This window comes from Falco biarmicus, chromosome 10 (genome assembly GCF_023638135.1).
Source record: "Falco biarmicus isolate bFalBia1 chromosome 10, bFalBia1.pri, whole genome shotgun sequence".
Lineage (NCBI taxonomy): Eukaryota > Metazoa > Chordata > Aves > Falconiformes > Falconidae > Falco > Falco biarmicus.
In genome coordinates, this window is record NC_079297.1 from 29487352 (window position 1) to 29508890 (window position 21539).

The 21539-nt window shown below is 42.1% G+C and overlaps 2 protein-coding genes across 10 annotated transcripts in view; both read right to left on the bottom strand.

Moving 5' to 3' along the window:
- Positions 1–428: 428 nt before the first annotated feature.
- Positions 429–20067, bottom strand: WEE1 (WEE1 G2 checkpoint kinase). Of its 2 annotated transcripts, XM_056353679.1 has the most exons (12): positions 19962–20067; positions 19071–19095; positions 8255–8463; positions 7722–7788; positions 7466–7638; positions 6415–6536; positions 5587–5733; positions 5096–5191; positions 4929–5014; positions 4515–4685; positions 4278–4423; positions 429–1860 (listed from the first exon to the last, which is right to left on the bottom strand). In XM_056353679.1, exons 1-12 carry the CDS (start codon positions 19967–19969, stop codon positions 1710–1712), a joined length of 1401 nt encoding a protein of 466 aa, XP_056209654.1. In that variant the 5' UTR covers positions 19970–20067; the 3' UTR covers positions 429–1709. The 2 variants fall into 2 exon arrangements, with proteins under 2 accessions (XP_056209654.1, XP_056209653.1); XM_056353678.1 differs by lacking the exons at positions 19071–19095; positions 19962–20067 and adding an exon at positions 10513–11300.
- ZNF143 (zinc finger protein 143) overlaps positions 19220–21539 on the bottom strand; it is a 41865-nt gene continuing 39545 nt past the window's right edge. For 7 of the 8 annotated variants that reach the window (XM_056353687.1, XM_056353680.1, XM_056353682.1 and 4 more), the window contains one exon: positions 19220–21225. In XM_056353687.1, the coding sequence (XP_056209662.1) occupies positions 21142–21225 (84 nt within the window). In that variant the 3' untranslated portion in view covers positions 19220–21141. The remainder of the gene's footprint in view (positions 21226–21539) is intronic. The other variant, XM_056353686.1, reaches the window with a different exon arrangement.

Here is a 21539-nt window from a genome sequence, read left to right on the forward strand (position 1 = left end):
CACCTGCAACTCCAATACAGCAGTGTAAAAGCTCCCCAACAGACTAATCTATTAAGCCTTTATTAATTTTACTGTATCTCTTCTTTACATGAGGCAGAATAGAAATGCAGAAGTATTCTGCATCCATGCTACAGAACATGCTGTTATTGTGTTCCCTGAACTATTCCAATTTCTCCCAGTTTTCTTCCCACCTTCTAAATAAGTTCTCTTCCCATTCTCAGCAATTCATGGTTTTCCTCCTTACCTCAGATCCAGGTCTTCTTCACATGGTTTCATCCAGTTCTCCATCGTCACACAGTTCCACATAAAATCTTCCACAAGCGCTATGCAGGAGCAAGAAGCAGATCTGATGAGAACTTGCCACAGTATATTCCTGACTCAATGATTTTATTTTCACAACTATGGAGTTAAATAAGTGTTAGACAATATTAAACAAAACTTTTTAATATTAAAATTCAACACTAGTATGAATAGAGCACAAATCGGAAACATTGTTTAAACTATAATTATTGAAGAGACAAGCCAGTAATTGAAACAGCTCTATTTTTTAGCAACATCTGTCAGCCTAGGTCCAACACTGGAACAGACTCTGACGGCCACATTCTGTTCATTTTAGAATTTAAAACTCAATAGTTAAGCTTTGTCTGTTGGCATCTCTGACTGCAGTTTCAGTATCGTATACTATAAGCACGATCAAACTTTATGTACATAAACGATGAAGAACAACCCAAACACTTAAACTAAACAATTATTTACAAGTACTCCAACATAAAAAAAAAAAATACAATAGTCTTAAGAATGGACAACTCAAGAGAACACCAACATTTAAGAGAATGTTATTGGAAAATTACAAAACATCAATAGCCAAGACATTAACAATTGCACTACACTAATACAGAGTCCAAATATTACATTGGTGCATTATTTCAGAATGCACTAGCTTTGAGAGAAAAAATGCTGCCTTTACTAAAATGCAGCTTCGATTTGTTTCACGTAATTGTTTTTAACAAGAAGCCTATTAACACAATAATGATTGTTTTAATGCTACACTTTACAGCAAGAACAACAAACTAAAAATAGCAGCAGTTCCACATGGCACTTAATTCCACAGGTTTCTAAGCTGTGGTTTATGCAATGCCTACAAAGTGCTCCCAGTTGAATATACAAATAAAATTCACAATAAAAGTCTACCTGACATCAGGTACATTGAGTACAGGTGGCCTTAAAGCCTGCCTTTCAAAATTTATTCCCCTTTGCTCACACAAAAAAAAAACCAACCAAAAAAACCAACAACAACAAAAAAAACACCCACAACAAAAATTGGTAACTATCAAAGCAAGGCCCCCTCTCTCCCTCTTAAAGATCATCAGGGATATTACTTATTACAATGCCATAACGCTACAAAGCAGCACACCACTATAGTGGTTAACCCTGGGACGATGTAACATCTAACAGTGTAACTGAAAGGCTTATGGATTAACATCCAGGATCCTCTATAAACAACATAGGAAATGAGTCCATTAACTCAAATGGTTAATACAGCTAATAAGCCATATTATAAAAGTAAAAACTTGCAATTCCTGTAGAACTAGTGACACTGATCAAAGACAGAACAAGAAGCCAGGAACTGAATGCTTCCTTCAATTCCTTAGGCTTCAGATTGGCAGAGATGCTATAGCCATCCTCAGCAGTTCTTTCAGCCTCCATACTCAGTAGATAGTAAGGCTAACTGAGCGGTTCATTTTCTTTCCAATCAGTCGAGATGGTCTATTTTGTGTTGTAGATCTAGTTGTCATTCTGTCAGTGAACAGTGCTCGCTCCTCAGCTGCAGCCTTTGCCATCTGTGCCTTCTTCAGCTCTCTGCAAGACATTGACAGTCACACTTACGCAACAGTATCAGTAAGGACTACAAGCATTTCAAATGCATTACAGCAGTTCAGAACCTGAAGACTTGCCATCAATTTAGGTCACACTAAGACCATTATCATTCGCATCCACCGGTTTACAACCCAGGGGACAGAAGCGGGATGTTCATTACTTGCCTAGATGTTCTTTCTTTTGAACAAGAGAAGGAAATGACAAATTCACACAACTCAGATGTTGAAATCTAGCGTCTTATAAAGCAGCCAAATACTTCAGTTACCAGAACACGATAGGATGCTGTTTACTTTCTAGTACAAGCCGTATGATAAATCACTGAAAACCCAATTACTGAGTTTGCCCAAATGAAGCATTTGACCACAACTGAACTTCTGTGGAAGATTCAGACAGACACACACACACACTTGGATGAACATAGATAGATGAAAATAACTGCAACAGACAAGTCAGGAAGCATTCTTTTTCTTTTGCATACCCACACCAAAAGCTTTTCACCACCTAAACCTTTTTTGCCTAACAAAAATCTGAGCCCAAAACTGCAAGTCTGAATCACTGAGGTAGTACAGGACGTTGTCCCCGTGCATCACTCAAGTCAACTATCCTGTTTCAGAGAATTACCAATACTCAGTCTGAGGACTAAAGTTAAAGAAAACTCAGGATAAAGCTATGAAATAGTCTGACTAAAAAGCGAAGTTATCTTTAACGAAGGGTTTCCCCACACAGCCGCCTTCTCCTTTCCTTAAATGCTGACATACGGCTAAGTGCAAGCATTGCCCCTATACTCTTTTCCTTCTCCTATCCCAAACTATCCCTCAAAGAATTTTCTGTACCATTAAAAACTGGTATTTGTAATCTCACTTCACATCTGGAGTCCAAAGCAAGATCAAATTTAACAAGCTTGCTGCATATTGGTGTAGGTGTATTTAGTTACGTGGTTTAGTTTAATAAGCTACTCCCATTCTTGTAAGACAAAGCATTACAGTTTACTGCAACAGAACACGATCAATTTTTAGTCATCTTCCCTGAAGAATTAACATCTGTCACAAATGCACACATGTGCACACCCACCCCCGACACTGTTACCAGGAAGCGAAGTTTTACAATATTCTTCCATTCTTCCCTAGAAGTCTATTCTCAAATTCTTCCTTCCTCTGAAGAAGACGACAGTAGAAAAGCTGAGTTTCCTCACAAGGATTCCTTCCGCTGATGATTATTTACATACACAAAGGTTATCTTAAATGGGTCAAATGCAGGAGTGTTTTAAAAAAAACAAAATAACCCAGAAATACCTACCTGAACTATTTCATAGGACACTACCCCAACACAACATTAAAAATTACTGTGGATAAGTGTTCTTTTTTAAATCATACTTGGATTTACAGTTACTATATAAGGATGTACTCTACTTGTTGCCAGGCCATAAGTAGTCTTCACAAAGTATTAGTTTTGCCAACTTTCCCTTTGACATAACACAAAAACATGTTGTCTTTATAGAAGCAAGCAAGCAACCTCAGCAAATCTGTCCTTGAATAAATAACCTGCACAAGCTGTCTAATTAGTCTTTCTGCAGTCAGTGTAATTCATGAGATTATAAAAGATAACCATCTAAAATGGCAGGCCTGGCTACATTCAGACTGTAGCAATGGCAAGATAAGCAGAAAGCAGTGGAGAGAAGCCAAGCGCAAAGTTAACATCTTCATTCAAAACGAGCCAGTCAGAAATTAATTGGTGTTCTATATTCTCTCATAAAAGCCTGCCTATTATGCATAACACGTGCAAGGTTAACTGCAGTGCAAGACTCAGATGATTTCTTCTTAACTTACTCTTTCTCTGAAACTTAAGCAAATATCAGACTTTCCTAAGAAGAATCTCTTCATCAAAGCTTTAATTCAGAGTTGAGCGTTTGAGCAAGGGGTAGGAGAAGATGACCTCCTGATACAAATGATTCTCTGGTAACCTACACGTCGAGTGCAACACCACTCCTGACGCCACTCCTGACGTGCCATTTAATTTAAGTTCAAAACAGCTCATTTATGTTACATTTTCCAACATGTTTCAACGTACAGATGACCTAGGAAAACAGAGGCTCAAATAACAGAAATATAAGTTACACTATACACGTCACTAAAGTACACGTTATGCTTGAAATGTTTTTTTAAAAACTGTAATGTTTTGTATGCCTTGAATACTAATAGCGTCGTTGAGATTCCCTTAGAGTGTTCAAGAAGTTCCTTTTAGAGTTGCATAACCTACTTTGTACTCAGGTGTGTATGCGCATACAGATGCGTGAGCCTCATGCAGAAACACCGGAGGGTCCTGTGTTATCACCACTCCGCTATCGTAACTTATTTCCTAATGGGCTTTCATACATTTAAGAACCCCAGAGAACTACTTACTTCTGCAAGAGCGAGTTTTTGAATTTTTCAGCATTCAGTTCTATCCGGAGCTGCTCTGCACTCTTTTTTGCGGCAGAGAGAAGCACTGAATGTTTGACTAGTGCCACAGCTGAAGGCCTTTTCTCTGGATCAGGATTAATCATAACCTTGGAAAAAAGAAAGGAAGGCATTCTAGTTAAGGCCAGTGATACAGAAAGTTACGCTAACCCAGTTAGCCTCTAGTACAAGAGTTCTTACTTTTAGTAAGTCTGTTAATTCTTGAGAAAGCACTTGTGGTATTCTAGGTAGCTTTCCTTGTCGAATTTCGTGCCATTGATCCCCATTAGTTGGAAGTGGTTCAGCCCCAGCAGCACAAACAACAGTCAGAGCAAGAGCAAAAATATCTGCTTTTGGCAAGTGAGTGTAGTTCTTGAAAAAAGAAAGAAAAATAAATTTACTAGACATACTACCCAGTGGAAGAAGAAATCTAACAGACAACTATTCAGTACTGAACTCATCCATGGTACTATATTCCCCTTTAAGTACTACCAGTGCTCAAGAGGATACCATTTAGGAAGCTTCTCCTCCACCGAGGAGGCAGCAGACAGCAGCTGGTTACTCCGAACCGCATGCAGACCTAACATCGCTGCTTTCCACAAACAGAAGAGTTACCTCTTGCAGGACTTCATTTGCAAGAAAACGGCTATCACCCTCCTCGACTTGTGGACTAGATACTCGAGTTACATGACCAAGGTCACCTGCAAAAAGAAAAGAAAGTTAATTTTCAGAAGATAAATAGACAATGCAATTCTTCCAAGTGCAAGTGTGCTGCTTCTCACCTATTTTAAATATGACTCTATCAGATGACCAGTCATCATCATCACCTTCTTCTGAAGTTGTACTTGGGACAGATGTCCTTGATATGAAAATATTACCTGAAAAAGAGCAGAACTGTTAAAAAAACCCCACATTTCTGTCGAATTTCTACTTCATCTAGTTTCACAACAGTTTGCTTTACCCACACAGAAGTTTTAGTTGTATATATACACCCAGTTCGTACAGTGAGAAATTGTAACTTACTCTGTGCCCTCTGCTGGGAGGGGAGCCAAGCATTACGCAAGCGGAGTCAATTGCAAAAACAGGACCCAAGATAAACTCAACAGTTTGAGTTTGCTAGCCAATTTTATAACTGACATCTTCGTACTGCTATTTAGAACTTCAGTGAAGAATTTACAGTTAGTTAGGTGTGGCTAAACTGCTTGTTTTTCTACAGCAGATTAAATTAACTAAGGAAGTTGTCAATATAGAGTAAAGCAGTTTACAAACTTACTAGGTTTGATATCCATGTGCACCAGTGACATGGAATGAATGTACTTTAAGCCTCGAGCCACCTGAAGTAGCAGGTCCTTCAGTTCTGGTTCAGTAAAATAATGCATATTCCTGTAATTTTCACTTATGGCATCTGCTAAGCTGCCACCTAAATAAACATTAAAGAAAACAACATATTGTTTTACATCAAACAGTTGAGAAAGCAATGACAACCTGCTGCCAAAAGTTAAGTACAACTGGCTTCCAAATTTGACAGTAAATATACCACCAAGAACTTGCTGGTGAAACACACTAAGTGTAAAATCCAGTGCAGTACTACTCCCCTCCTTATAGACACGTTAAATAATACATTTCTTTTCTGCTGTAGTTGCTGTGCAAATAAACATGATAACAACACAAGGGAAAAAAGAACCTCTATCCCTCTTCCATATCTCTGGCAGGATACCAACTGTAGCAAAAAGCTTTGGAAATCAGGTCCATCTCCCTTTTTAAAGGAAATCCTCTGTTAATTTTCTCTTATTCCGAATTGTACTGTTGTACAGAAGAACAGTTTTGCTGCTTGCAAATACCTCACTGTATTTCCAATATTCTTGAACACTTAAGACTTTTTGTCTGCAATTTTGTATAGTTTTTGCTTCATGTATCTGGTAACGCCTTTTCCAACAGAAAGAAACACCAGACACTTTTGAGACAGCAATGACATGAGCTACATGTAGGTCAGTTATTTCCTGATCAGTGCTAGGGATTTGTAGCGATACCTGTGTATCTTCAAAAATAAGGGTGGGGTTTTTTTAAAGTAAATTCAGAACAAGCAGTAAACTTTACTTACCATTGCAATATTCATTCTGTATAAGCATGTGATCATCTTCTGCCCATGCAGAGTAGTATCTTACTACATGAGAATGCTGTCCCAGAACTGCATGTGCATAGACCTCTCTTAAAGCATTTTGCCTGTTACAGTCACAAAAAATAACAGCACACAAGAACATGAGGGGAAATTAAGTCCAATTTCAGCTTGATAGAAACACTTATTATAGTATCATGCCCCTCTGCCAGCTCAGATTTCAATTTTAAAATCTTCACATTCAGTTCTGTGGCACCTTAGGGTCTACATCCAAACAGCTAAAATGTTTTAAATTGTATTAAAAGACTAAGTATATGGCAACATCAAAAAATAGGTTTTGTTGCAGGTAATTGAGCGAGCTGCCACTTCAATTACATACTTTCCAACCAGCAGCAGCAGCAAGCTTTGAGAAGCATCACTGAAGTTTTAGGAAAAAAAATAATGATCATCATAAGCCAGGAGTATGATTAAACTCAATATTCCTAACTTCCTGTGTGTCAGTCTGGTTTGCAATTTTGAGCAACTCAAACTTGTGGAGTTTTGTATTATAACTATTACAACAGTGGGGGGAAAAGAGTAATGAATTGTAAGCTCATTCACAAATGACAAGAAATACTCCCAAAAAAGACTTAAGTAATCTGCATGTCACTCAGGTTGACAAGGATGAAACTTAGTTGGGAATGTTGCTTCTCTTTCATCTCTCAAACCATCATCACTCCAGTTTATTCATATAGTCCCTCCTGCTATTAACGCATGTAAGCATTACTCTTACCTTCCAGATGATAAAAGTCACCTGCTAGGAGAGAGGCAGGCCAAGAAGGCTTTCCTCCCCAGTACTGCACAGTATTTAAAAAAAAAAAAAAAAACAAAAACAACCCAATGTAAAGTGACTTAAAAATTTTATCTGTTTTACATTTAATTAAAGTATATTTATACTTTTCTCTTAAATGCCTTCTTTAGACACCAATACAAAGAGACATGGGAGGAAGAAGCATCAAGAGGTGACTTTTAACTTTTAATAGCAGGATATACTCACTCATCCACTGAGCCAGCTAAAGGTTTCTTGGATCGCTTTATTGCATAAATACAGCCATCAAGCCTCTTCACACATTTAAACACAGAACCAAATTCCCCAGATCCGATCTTCTCCAACTCATGAAATTCAGTTGCATACCGTGACTTCATATTACTTTCTGTTATTGTTATCCTCTGCAAAGATTAGGAAGGAAAATACTTTGACCTGCAGATCCACAAGCTGCCAAACTTGATATTAAGTTCTAAAAATTAATTACCTTAGCAGGTCTGATAATTTCATCTTGAGGCTCTCCATCACTTGCTTCCATGTCCTCTCCACAAGAGCTGAAATTCACACCAGTTACTTTTGCAGAAGTAATATGGCTTAAGCAAACTTAAAACTGAAGTCTAGCAGTTGTTAATTGCTCTTGAGCTCTAATTCTCCCATTCCACCTGTTTAACCAAATGCTAGACATTTGTAAGCACAAACTCGTAAAATAAAGGTACCATGCTACTATCTTTGTAATTTCTGTCTTCATGTTTCATGCTAGTATTTAATGTCTTTTTTTCCCCTCAAGAAAAGACTCTGTCCATAGCTCATTCAGTCAAGTAAAAAGAGACCTGTATACTAATCAAAAGATCTCACGCTAAATGGTTATTTCATAATGTGCATCTCAAAGCAGAGCTGTATTATGCATCACTAACAATTTGCAAGGAAAAATACTTCCACAGAAGCAATTTCTAACAGGACTTTTGCAGCTAAAAGTAGTTCTAAAGATAAGCTTAACAAAGGAAGACACAAGTTACTCACTCGTTCCAGTGCGTTCTCTTCCTGCTGCGACACTTTCCTTCGGAGTTGTGAAGGAACATGGAATCAGGAGTGAAGGGATTGATGTTCACATGAGGCGTTTGTCTAATATCTTCTTCTTGCTTCTCTGATTTCCCAACATTCATAAATAGAGAGCCTCCTCGAAGTTTGACTGAGCTGGAACCCATTCCTTGTGCTTTCGAAAGCAAACTCTATGTAAGGGGAAAAAAAAAACCAAACCAAAAGGTTGTGGAGGACAACACATTTATGGCCTCAGTATTGCTTTAGACATACGACAGTGAGGTCATGCTCAAAAGCCATCATTACAATATTGTCTAATCAACGTTAGCATGAGTTGTTCAAATCCCTGCATTGCCATCATAAAGAATTCCAAATAAACTATTAGGGTTTACACTCTACACAAAAACAGTTAAAGGAAACATTTAATGTTAAAATAATTTTTAAAAAGACAGGAAAGATGGCAGCAGTATTTTTCTGTCTTTAATCATGTCATCACTTAAAACTTCTTGGACAATTCTTTGTCCATGAAATGAGAACTGATGAAACTGGTGGACCATCCCATGCTGTTATCACCATGACTTTCAGATATATAAGGTACATCAGACATAGGAAATTACCTTTGGTGACTACAAATTTAGGGGGCAAACGGGGGGGGGGGGGGGGGGGGGGGGGAGGGGAAAAGCGAGCTAATGAAAGAAAATACCTTCTCACGGATCTACAAAAAAAATGATCAAAAATTGACAGCACCTGACATCACGCTGTCAGTTCAATACCTGAAACAGATCTTTCTGGTGGTAATTTGCCACAACCAGGCATTTTCCAGGCAAGTGATGAAACCTCTCCCAGTTAGGCAGGGAAGTTCGCACCTGAGTCTCAGACATCCTGGTGAGGATGCCAAGCAATGACTTACTGGATCACAAGCAGGAGTACTGCCTTATCCTGGCAGCACCTTTCAAAATAAAGATGTGACTTCACTAAAGCCTAAACTACCATAGGGAAGACAGCTCAGTAGTTGGGAATCTCAACATGCACTCCCCAAATCTAGACTAGATGATGACCTTTAATACTGCGTGTGTATCTCAACACACATTTCAGTATTTCCACTGGACCCCTTAACCAACTGATTCTTCCAGATTCCAAAAATAACCTTTCCCAAGATAACTCATGTAGAATTTGGGCACCTAATTTTAAGAATCCCATTGAACTGCAGTGTCAAGACCTTGGTTTTTGGTGTCACAATCCACAAGACTCGTTTCTCTGAAGTGTCTCCTCCTCACTCGGTACAAGATCATCACCAATTCTATGGCTTCCGAACACGTACCACTGATTTCTACCAGTGAAACCTCGTTTGATAGAAGCTGTAGAAAACCAATTAACAAGGCTGCCTTCCTCACACCTTAAATCAGTAGTGTTTTCAGTCTATAGACCCCTGGGAGATTATCCACAGGGATTATCCATGGATTACTTCTAAAGGGCTATAGGAAAAGCAATGAAGAAAGCAAGCCTATTATCATTAGATTTAAATTCGCTATCCGGCGTTTTTACATGAGGGCCGAGTTCAAAAGTTGAAACGCCTTCCTAAAGTCTGTTATTGACAGAGTTAAGAGCTACATACCCCTTTAAGCTTTCAAATCCCTCAGTTTAACAGCATCGGCATCCGATGCAGAAGAGCGCAGGGTACAGCAGCAGCAGCCCCCAACAGGACGTACCCAGCCCCTGCTGGCAGGAGCAAAACCCAGCTCAAGTTTAAATTCCTGGTTATAAAGGTAAAAATACACACAGGACGCTAAAACCCTTAACTAGAAGAGTTTAATATCTTACTTTCGCCTATCTCGTTCCACAAAATATTGCAAAAAGCAGGGTGCCGATGTATTTTTTGGGTACGAACAATACCTGTGTAAATACGTGTCTCGGTGTGTTGGGGTAAGGGGCTCGCCCCACGCCCGCCGCGGGGCACGGTGCAGGCCGCCGCCCCGCCGGCAGCCCGACCGGGAGGGCCCGCCGTGCCCCCGCCGTGCCCCGCGGGCGCACTCGGCCGGGCCGGGCAGCCACGCGGGGGCGCGGCGCCCGCAGCCGCCCCCCTCCCCCGGGCCCACCGGCGCCCGGAGCTCGCCCCCCGCCGGTTGCGTAACCGTAACGGCCGGGCCCACCGTCGGGCAGGCGGGGCGGGGCTCCCGCCGCCCCCTAACCTAACCCTCGCGTTCCAACGGCCAGGCACGCCGCCTCCCGCGGCCCCTCACCTTCGGGGTGTGCGGCGTGTCGAAGAGGCGCAGCTTGCGGAAGGTCTTGTGGGGGGGGGTGCCGGGGTAGTCGGGCAGCGGCGAGCTGCACTCCTCGCCCCGCAGCCGGTAGCCGCCAGCCGCCGGGGGCGGGGGGGAGCGCCCGCAGTAGCGGCGGCCCTTGTGGGGGGGCGGCGGCGAGGGCGAGCCGGCCATGAAGTAGGCTCCGGGCGACTTCACCGGCGAGGAGCCGAACCCCTCTTCTTCCCACGAGTCCCCCTCGTCCGGCAGCGGCGCCGCCGCGGACTCCATCTCCTCCTCCTCTTCCTCCTCCTCCTTCTCCTCCAGCAGGGGCGGGTCGCCCCGCGCCGGGGTACGAGCCGCCGAGAGCGGCGAGTCCGCCTCCTGGAAGGCCGAGTCCTCGCCGGTGCTGTTGCCGCTGCTGCCGCCTTCCTCCTCCTCGTCCTCCTCCTCCTCCTCGCAGTCGCTGTGGCCGCTCAGGAACAGCAGCTTCTGCCGGATCGGGGCGGCCGCCCGCCGGGCCGAGACCCGCCGCGGCGGCGCCGCCTGCTGCAAGCTGAGGAAGCTCATGGCGGCTCGGTGCGAGTCCCGCTGCCGGCCGCGCCCGGCCGCCCACGCTGCCCCGCTCCCCTCGGCGCTGCGCTGCGTCCCGGCGGCGGTTGGCGGCTCCGCGCGGCGCTGCCCCGGGCACGGCTCGCCTCGCGCCGTTCGGACTCCGCGGCTTTCCCGCGACCGTTACTCACGTGGCGCGCACGCCAGCCAATCGCGCACGCCCACTCGGTTTGAAAACACGGAGGGCGGGGGCGGCCCTACACACGGCCGCGTCACGGGGCGCTTTGGCGCGAACGCCGCGAGCGGGGGGGCGGGGCTCGCCACCCGACACCAGCCCCCGGGCGGCCGCACGAACGTGTCCGCCCGGTGAGGCGCGGGCGCGGCGCCATCTTAGCCGCGGGCGCGGCCCCGCCCAGCGCGGCGGAGCTGGGGCACGGCCGGGGCTGCACCCCACCGCACCGCACCGCCGGGGAGCGCGGAGCGGCGCGGCACGACCGCGGTGCACCGCGGAGCCCAGCCGGGTGGTTCTGCCTCCCGCTGGGGCGCGGAGGGAGCGCGCAGACATCCCATGTGCCCGAGAACTAACAACAACTTCCAGGCCGGCTGAAGAGGGCTGGGTGTAGCTAAACCAAAAATATCAGTACAACCCAAATAAATCCATGCACGTGATTTAAAGCGCAGTCAGAAACACCGGAGCCTCAAACACAGCGCCCCGTGCTGCGGATGCTAACGGCTACCGCTGTCACTGACAGCGGGCGCCATGCACCGGGCCGGCCATCTCCCTGTGGGGCCGCAGTTTCGTCTCTCGCCTTTACTCCGTGTCTCGTACTTCCTCGATGAGGTGCAGCCCAACAAACACACCTGCCCATCTCTCTCCTGTACCAAACCACCTTAAAATGAACCCCTTGGGTAACAAAGGTCCTGGAAAAAACAGGTTTTTCCACAGTCCCGGGAGCCCAAACCAGGCCAGGTGTGTGTCCCTGCTGACAGCCCCTCCAGGCGGGCACACCAGCCCCCGGGCCTGCGGCCAGCGCTGGGGTTCGCTCCCCTGGGAGGCATGCAGGTTGCCTGTCCCCTGGGCCTACAGCCAGCATGGGGGCTTGCTCCCCTGGGAGCTGGGGGCACGCAGGATGCTCGGACCCTGCAGCACAGCCCCGGCCTGCCAGCCCATGCCCCCCAACAAAGCCCACCCCTCCTGGCCTGGAGGGCAGCCCCCTCACCTGTTGCAAACGGCAGCACGCCCAGAAAGCTTCACAGGTAACAATCTAAACTTAGGCCCAGCCAACAGAACGTAGACATTTGTACACAACCGTGATTCTGTGGTTTGCTGATCTCCTGCTGCAGGGCTGCTGGGCCCCCGTGTCTGTGGGGAGAAGCCTCAGAAGCAACTTTGGGCATGGCCCCAGCTCCCAGGGCTGCAGCCCGGGCACAGACCTGCCTGCTGCTGCCGGACTCGCAGGCCCCTTGCTGCTGCCTGCTGGAAAGCGACACCTGCATCACCAACTGAAAATTATTTTTACCTCTGCTGAGGCCCAAACAACAAACACCAGCATCATTTCCCCGCCCTTTTTCACACCAACAACTGACGCTCTTCAATGCCACGTGTGTTTTTAGGACATAGAAATACGCCAGGGATGGTAGTATCCCATACTCCTCCTAGCGATTTCTCCTCTTTTTTAACCTGTTCTGCCTGAACACGCCCTGTTTCTTTGTGGAGAGCTGCCACACAGGGCAGCACAACTGTCCCCAACAGCTCTCACTGGTACCTGCAGGGACTGAACCAGCAGAGTGTGAGAGCAACCGCCTGTGCCACCAGTACCATACGAGCATAAGAGTGTTTTAAACTGAGCAGAGCAGCCATCAGTGTAAGTCTGTACTCACACATGCACCCTGTGCCTGCGCAGTGAAATGGTTTTTCTCAGAGAACAGTCACCTCGAGACATGTGGGTCACTACCCTTCTCTCTTCTAAGGCCTACATAGAAACATTTATGTTTAAAGATCACATCCTTACACATTCCTCAACTTTCAATGGCCTGAAAGCTTAAGACAGTTTTTGTTTTCAGGACAAGCAGTGGTGAGCCATAAGAACACAGTTCTTTAGATTATGGAAGCCTCCTGAAACGTTTCAGAAAACTGAAAGCAGCCAACGTAACCTATGAAAACAGGACTGGGCAGCATTTACTGAGATACAGCTACATCAAACCAAGTGCCGTAAACAATGCTTGGCATGCAATAATTTAGAACCACAATAATGTCCAGTTAAAAACACTACTTTTAAAAACTGAAATGCACTCTGTAGCAAGCACTAACTGAAGCATTCAAGGTTTCAAACAGACGATGTAAGAGAAGCCTATTAAAAAAATACAACCTCCATCTCTTCTCTCAGTTAACAGCCCACAGAGGGAGATGCAAATGCAGTTCCTAGTAAGCGACTCAAAATGTCCCAGCCACTAGCTGTGGCTTGCTTCAGTCATATATGAAGTTTCCGTTTGTCTAAAAAAGATTAAAGAATTTAAGCTTTCAATAAAACCTTCCCCCTGAAATGTCAAAGCTGCAGTTTCCTTCCCAAATTCAACCTAAATATAACTGGTGCTGCACTCCCCTCTGGAGCTTACAGACACAGGTATTTAGTGAAGTGACAAACAAATTCAGAAGCCCTATTGTATAGACTTTAACAAATGAATTGCTAATCACTGGAACAGTTTAACTGGGACAAAATCAAATGGAACAATTCAGAGTTCCTACAGAGAAGGAACTGAAGAGAAGACAGATAGGACAGAAAAGGAAAAAAAGAACAGAGAAAGAAAGAAACAGCAGTAACACAATTGTGTTAAAAGAAAGTTTATTTCCAAACTGAGATCAACTAACAAAGGGAAGTACTGAATAAATGTGTAACTATCACAAAACACGTAGTTCCTATATAAGGACCACATTCATAGGCTCTACATAAGTGCTGTTCTGAATTTGCATCAGTTGTTATTTTGCTGTAGTATGACAGGACCATAAACGGTTGTGTTGGAGAGAAAATAATTTCCCCTAGACTGAGTGTTGCAACTTGGCTATTCTGTCCAGCACCTGTCCACTATAATTATCATTAGGAGGCCTACAAACAGCCAGACTAAAAAGCACCACAGAGCCAATTCCCTTAGACAAAGATCACACTAGCAATGGACATCATCACGGGAGGAAGAGTGGTGAGTGGGGAACAGCTCTGCAGGCTTCCACTACACTGTACTCTCCAAGGCAAATTCATCCCAAATTTTCTGAAGCTGATTAAATTGCACCTTTGAGCCTCCACAGATCTCGCAAACTAAAGCCCTGATCCTCCAAATAGGTGTAACAGCACATAAAACCTGATGTCCAAGCAGTGCCTGACTGGTATTCCTACAAATTTGAGTAGTTTAAGAATTTTCAGGATATTTGTAAAATTGGCTTGTTTTTAAATTAAAAAAAAAAAAAAAAAAAAATCAGTCTAGTGCACTGAAGGTTTTGCTACCAGAAATATGTCTGAGGCAGCACGCACTCACTGTCAAACAGCTGCTTCTAACGAGGAGTTTTCAAGCTCAAGCTTAAGAGAAACCCTTGTTCCTTCTTTTGCAGGTAGCAGGGGAACCCAAATAATGATGAATGGGAAAGAAATGGAACAATAGCCAATTTGTCTAGCTGTCAGAGGAAACTGCCACAGAAGTGGATACACTGCCACCTTGTCAGGATTTCCTGCACTTCTTTCTTCTGCAATCCCCCAAAACCACTTTGACCAAATTGGAAGAGTTCTGCCAAAAAGCAGATGAAACCCATTCTACATCAGCCAGCATAGCTGTGAAACCACGATGAGTTTATATTCTGAGAAGGGTAAACAACAGAATGAAAAAGCAGAAGAGGAGGAAGGTCAAGTTAATTACATGAAAACCAGAAACACGACAGTCAACCTGTGCCAATGCTGTTGCTGGAGAACTGAGAGCAGGGACAGATCTGTGCTACTCCCAGATTTACTCTTGCACTTCAGGAGCTACTTAGGGACCAGCGTGAGTGTGCTTTTCACCAGTGCTGGTGATGGAGTTCCAGTGTTCATGCAAGACTTGGCATATACAGGGCTAACAGGTCTTAGTGGTAGTGTGCTAACTGGGATGTGTTATCTACAGGGCAGACAGCTTAAAGATGAACAGTTTAAAGATTATTTTACCTGGGATTGTGCTGCTAAACTGCTGATGTTAGCTGGCAACTTCTTTTGTTTCATTACAAGGTCCAGAGTTGAATGGGTTCTCCATCAAAGGTGGACTTTTTGTCCAAAGACATGCCTGTAGCTGATGCTGCCAGTCCTTTTACTCTTTTTAGCCTACAGTCTGCATGCAGATAGAGCATTTCTCAAGGATGTATTCACCCAGGAAGTGTAAATAGTAAGAACAAGAGAACAAGGTGGACAACAGAATGGGAATTTTGACAGCACCTAGGATGCCTTCCAAAATAAAGAGCAGCTTCTGGACCCAAAATCTGGGAATTTAAGGGAAGACCTGAAGATACTCAGAAGTTACAATGTAAAGGTCCATTTAAAAAGCACAGGTTTTGTCAAGCAGTCATGTACAATTCAGTATTTCTCCATGACTATGACAGCACACACTCTAATCAGTTTTTAGTGAGTCTTTCTGCCTGTATGCTTGCCTTTTAACACTTGAAAGCTCTGCTTACAAAGAAAACGGCAAAATAATCTGTTCCCTACAGTTGTATTCAGATCAGAAATTTCCTCCAACTGTCCTAAAAGTTCAAGAGACAGAATGATTGCCATGACTGAAAACAGATGCAATTAGAATGCCCCATCCATGTGCTGATGTGAAGTTAAAATGTCAGAATAGAGCAGAAGATACCGATTCTGCAATTAAAAACCTTAAAACGTCTAATGCACAGAAACTAAATAGTCACTACTAATACACCAGTATCACTAACCACCTTCTTTTTTCTCCTTCAGGGAACATGCAAAACCATAAAACAGGTAATTTTTTAAAAATTTACTCCTATTCATTTTAATAATCTCTTATGCATATCATTTAAGGTCAGACATTTTGCAAACATTTTTAGAGATGCAGATAGAAGCCTAGTAAAGAGTTTCAAGAAGCTCAGCCACGTTCTTCCCAAACCTCAGGAACCTACATACATTGAAAAATCTGTTTCTTATTGTCTTGAATGTATCAGTTTAAAACCAAAAAGCAGCTAATCCTGCCTGTCCCGCAAACCATTCTTGTACTCTCTGATTTTTAGTCATTACAACCTATATGCAAATTGGAATTAGCTCTACACCAAAGCAAAAAGCCTCCTGGAGATGCAGCTTTGGAACATTGTCATTTCTCCAGGAGCTTTCTACAGCCATGTGGTAGTTTCTGTTATGCCAGCAGACCTGCCAGATGTTAGGAAGCTGGCTTCTTTCCCTTGTCTTGACTAAGATACCTGCTCAGAAGCCTCTCAGCCAAATACTACAGAAACAAGTAGTAACACCACAGAGTCTAAAACTCCCCAGAAAAATAAGTAAAATACAGCAGCCCGTCAACATAAAGGCTGGTGAGGGGTTTAAACAAAGGAAAGAGTAAAATGCTGGGGGTTTGACAGTAATGTAAGACATTTTTTGTTACAGAAGAAGTTCCGCACAATCACTTGCTGCCATTCCTTAAGAGTAAAATACAAAAATAATCCAAATAAAATTTCTTACTACTTCAGAACCTGAGATGGATGGGATTTAAGGGGGTCACATTTCCATTAGAGATAAATATACAGACAAAATGTGTAGGACAAAATCCTTTCTTGTTGATATAAGCTTGTATGTTTATTGGGGTAATTGAAGTCTCCTTTGAATATAACCCTCAGTTGAAAAAGTCTGGTATCACATTGCTGATAGGGTTAGGTGTCAACTACTTACTGCTAATGGTGATGGTCTAATTAGATTACATTTTCCTTTGGCCAAGTGAACTTTACTAGCAGAATGAAAACCAGCATCAAACTGCTGGCAACACTTAAGCTACATTATCACAAGGAGGAAAAAATACTTGTTTCAATGCCTTACTTGGAGTGTAGTTTATTTACAACACATGAACTGGAAGTGGCCCTTCATTCTTTGATCTCTTGTCATAGGGGTCTAAACTTTGGAAGGTTTTTATCAATGGAGCGTAAAATACTTTTAGGGGATCTGGTGTTCAAATATATATTGCTCTGCAAGAAAAAAGTTTCTATCTAAAAAATTAATTTCAACGACCAGCTGGAGTTTGAATTTATGCACCTGCAAACACAAGGCATGTGTTAATTTCTATCTTGTTCAAGACAAAAAATATGCAGGCTGAATAAATATATTTTTAAAGTTCTAAAGGAACCCTTCATTTCGAGTCTCTTAACGCCCTACTGCTTAAGAAAATCAGTTTGCTTACCACCCATTAGTGAAAGTTCATCTGTGCTACATTTGAAAATTACACAGTAAATTTTAAGAGCATTTGATTGTTTTCATTCAATGACAAACTAAGAGTGACTGAAATAGGTTTGTTACAGGGCACTTCCACATCTTGGTAAGTAGAAGCTATGGTCAACCCAAGGTGTGCAAGCTCACTAACCTCAACAGATGTAGTGCTGAAGCTGCCAGATTCAGAAAACCTCTTCATCGCATCCTTACTCCATACCATCTTTTCCTGGTGGCTAAATACAGGTTAAATAGCTTCCTGCCCCTGGGGAAGGCTCCCTGACTCAGCACTAGTGAGAAGTACACAGCATGCAAAGCGATTTTTTCTGTGTTCTAGTATAGCACGACCATCAAAGAAACCAGAGCACCCAGTCAAACAAATTACTCCTGGCAGTATTTGAGGGGTTACGAGGGTTAGGAACTAGAGTAAAGTTCAGGAAGAACTGCCGTCCAAGCTCAGACATTTTGTTTATCTGGACTATCTAAGAAGCCACCACGTGCCTTGTCTCCGGCACTGTGCCTGAGTACCTCTGGTATCGGTCAGCTGGTTGCTGAGATTAATTAAACCATCAGGGATTATGGCTGTTTACAACTCTGTCGTCAGGCTTCAGGATTCTCTCTTATAAAAACACACTCTTTCAGCGTCAGCCTATTCAAGTGTGCTTTGGCATTAGCTCTTTAGGGTAAAAACTGTCCTATTGTTATGCGTAGTGTGTCTGGCACAACAGGTCATCAGCCCTGAGCACCAAAAAGAATGGTTTCTCTCTTTTTACTATCAGGAGAGGCACTGAACTACAGTAAAGAAAAGCAAAGCCCAAAGTGGTGAAAAACTGTAGAATCATTTAAAAGGGTAAAGTTGACTGCAAACTCTAGAGAGGTTTTTGTTTTACTCCTTTAAGGGAGGAGTTGGTGTAGGCCTGGAATTCAAATCTGAAAGAGAAGTTGTGACTGTGAATGATGGAAATGTGGGAGCCAGTTTGTAAGAGGAAGCAATATACTGAGTTGCTTTACTTTACAGGATTCCTCTTTCAGAATTTATTTCCTTCTAGCGTGCCAAAGTATTCCCTTTGATACAGAACTTTCAAAGAGAGGAGTGAAATCTACGGGGAAAGGACAGAGATTCCTACTGCCACATGCCCAGTCCTTTTTGCCATATTCTTTGTTTCCTGCTCTTGAAGTCCTTTTTGCCACTACTCCTACCTAACCCCATTTAGGTCTAATCTCCACTACAGGTCCTTCACCAACACGCAGTATCAGGTTGCCAGAACAGCACCTTCAAAGCCGGTCTGCATGGAAGCAGCGAGGAAAATCATACAGGTCTCTCCACTCTGAAAACAAGTCTGTTATGAACACGGGCCTCATAGCTGAGAGGCCTGGCTTATTTATTCAGTAAGTATATTTTCCTTTACAAGGGTAGCTAGCACAACAGAGAAGCATAACCTTTGACTTGGGAGTTTCGCAAGAATAACTGTCAAGAGAAGTAATGTTAAAAATACTGCAGCTTTTCCTGACTGAGCTCGTTCTGAATGCCTTGCAGCAAACCAGCTAGTATGAAAAAGAAAGAATACTCACATTTTTACAGTGGTCAGAAAACATCCTGGGAAACGAGAAGAAGTAAGAACTGGTTATTTCTTTGCTAAGTCAAAGCCACCATTCCAGCCACCGTTTCCAGAAACTATTAGCAATGAAATTTAAGAAAAAAAAAATCTTGAACATTCATGTCAAATGATACATCTTTAATTTCTAAAAGGTGATAAGTACTAAGAAACTGATCTAGTTGACAGGCAATTAATCCTCCTTGCATAGTACATTTATCTCCATGGGATATAAAGAATTACAACACTTCAGGAAAACTGGCACCTAAGTGAGCAAGCAGCCTCAATCCTATACAAAAGTTACAGACAACCTCAATGTTTCCAGGTTTGACTTTGTAATGTATCCAGAGAATAGTTTTTGCTTTGTCCACTTCTATCCCACAGTACTGTATTCTTTCATTGCACTTTTCAGATGGCCATCTGTATGAAAAACATAAAAGGCTGCAACCCACACTGATAGAGTAATTCACAATAAATCAGCTTCACTCTATTCAAACTTGGCCTTTTTGAGGTCAAATACCTCAAGGTACATAGTTATGGACTTCATTTTTCATGTCAAATGTGTACCTCACAATACTTATAAAATGATTACTTGATTAACACTTCATCCAGAAGATGTTTAATCCTTCCCTTGAGAAGGTAAAAAGTGAGGCTTCAGTTTCAGAGCGCTCTTGACACTCCTCTAAAATAAGCACTAAACCTTACATGAAGCCAAAAAATTTTAACTTGCTTAACAAGCTTACTAACAAGACAAGAGTTTTCATAAAAAAAAATAAAATTAAAGTTATGTTTTACTGTATGTTAGACATATCTACAACAGATTTTTTTCCTTTACAGAATGATAGGCGGAGAGGAGCATTGTACTTACATCGTCATTAATTAATCCCTTTTTTCTAGTAACTTGTGTCCTGATTTTCAAAAGCACTGATTATCAGCATATCCTAGGTATTGAATGGTGTAGCAGCAGGCACTCATAACTGTTGAAAATAGACTATTAGTACTTGTACTAATGCCGCAAATGCACCATTTGAAAATATTCCTCTTAAAAACAGGTAGTCAAAATTGGTTGACTAATTACTATTTTAATCATTCCTGTAGTGGTTTAGAAGGTTTAAAATAACTATTAACACTAATGACTTAATACACTATAGTGGATTATGATGACAATTAGTATGTCAAAAAAATCTGGTTTATGATAAATAAACTTTGGAAAAAATTTATACAAGGCCATAAATAAATAATTTGAACTTCAGTCTCATTAAAAAGCAAAACAATACGTCACACAACAATATCATCCTATCTAGACAATACAATCTTGCTATATTTTATTGCATAATAATTTGAGAGTAACATCTTAAGTAAAATATGTAAAGAAACAAAATCATTAGATTTACTTCCTTTAATATTGAACAACCGAAGTTTCTCCTTTGTACATAATCCAATTTAAAGATAATATAATTAGCGCTTCCGGCATTAACAGTCTGTATTTACAATGAATGAGGTGGGGTGGATAATCTAAAGAGTATTCAAATCTGTATGAAACAAATCAAAATACAAAGATTTACAGTAGGCTCAAAATCCAAGACTTTTCCATTTATGGAATGCAATTTAAAAGGGTTTGTCGTCTTTATTACTTGTAAGGTTTCCTGAAATTATGACTTTTTAATAGTATTTTAAACATTTGAAATCTTCAGCAATGCCTTCATTATTTGTACATAACATTAAAAATTAATTTCAATACTCCTATGCAATTTTTCACTTGCTTGTAGACCAGTCTGAAATCTGATGAAAGGATAACAAGGAAATTTACTATATAAACCTAATTCCATATTCCTGAATATACAATGGTTGGAAGTAGATGATGTCAGTCCATTCCAAGGCTTATGTACACAAAACTTACAAAATGTTGTTCTCTCTTGCATAAAATGTGTACACAATATCAATGAGTAGGGAACTTCAAAGTTTTTATGGGTAGCTGCTGGCATGGACCTTTGTTGATTGAAAATAAAATACCTTTCACTCTATTGTTCTGGTAGCAGTTTTAGAAGTTAATCATCAATCCCTGGTGTTTCACCCTGTTGTATTCTGGAGGCTATTCTAATGGCTTCTTCCAGAGACTGTTGTTCTCCAAGCTGAAACAAATGCATTTAAACATCAATAAATCCAAAATGTTACATATGACTACAAATGTGTTAAAAAAAAAAATAATTAAAGATGAAACCAAAGATCTATATATGGATCAATACTTTAGTGCAAGTAAGTGTGATCGGTAATATATACCAGCAGCTATCTAATCAGCATGACAATTAAGATAGCTTCTGATAGCAGATTAAACTGAGTTTCTATGTATCTACCGAATAAATTTTCTTCAACTAACTGCTGCACGGTAAACACCTTTCATGACACACATAGTAGATGATGCTTCAACTTGACAGATTTAACAAAG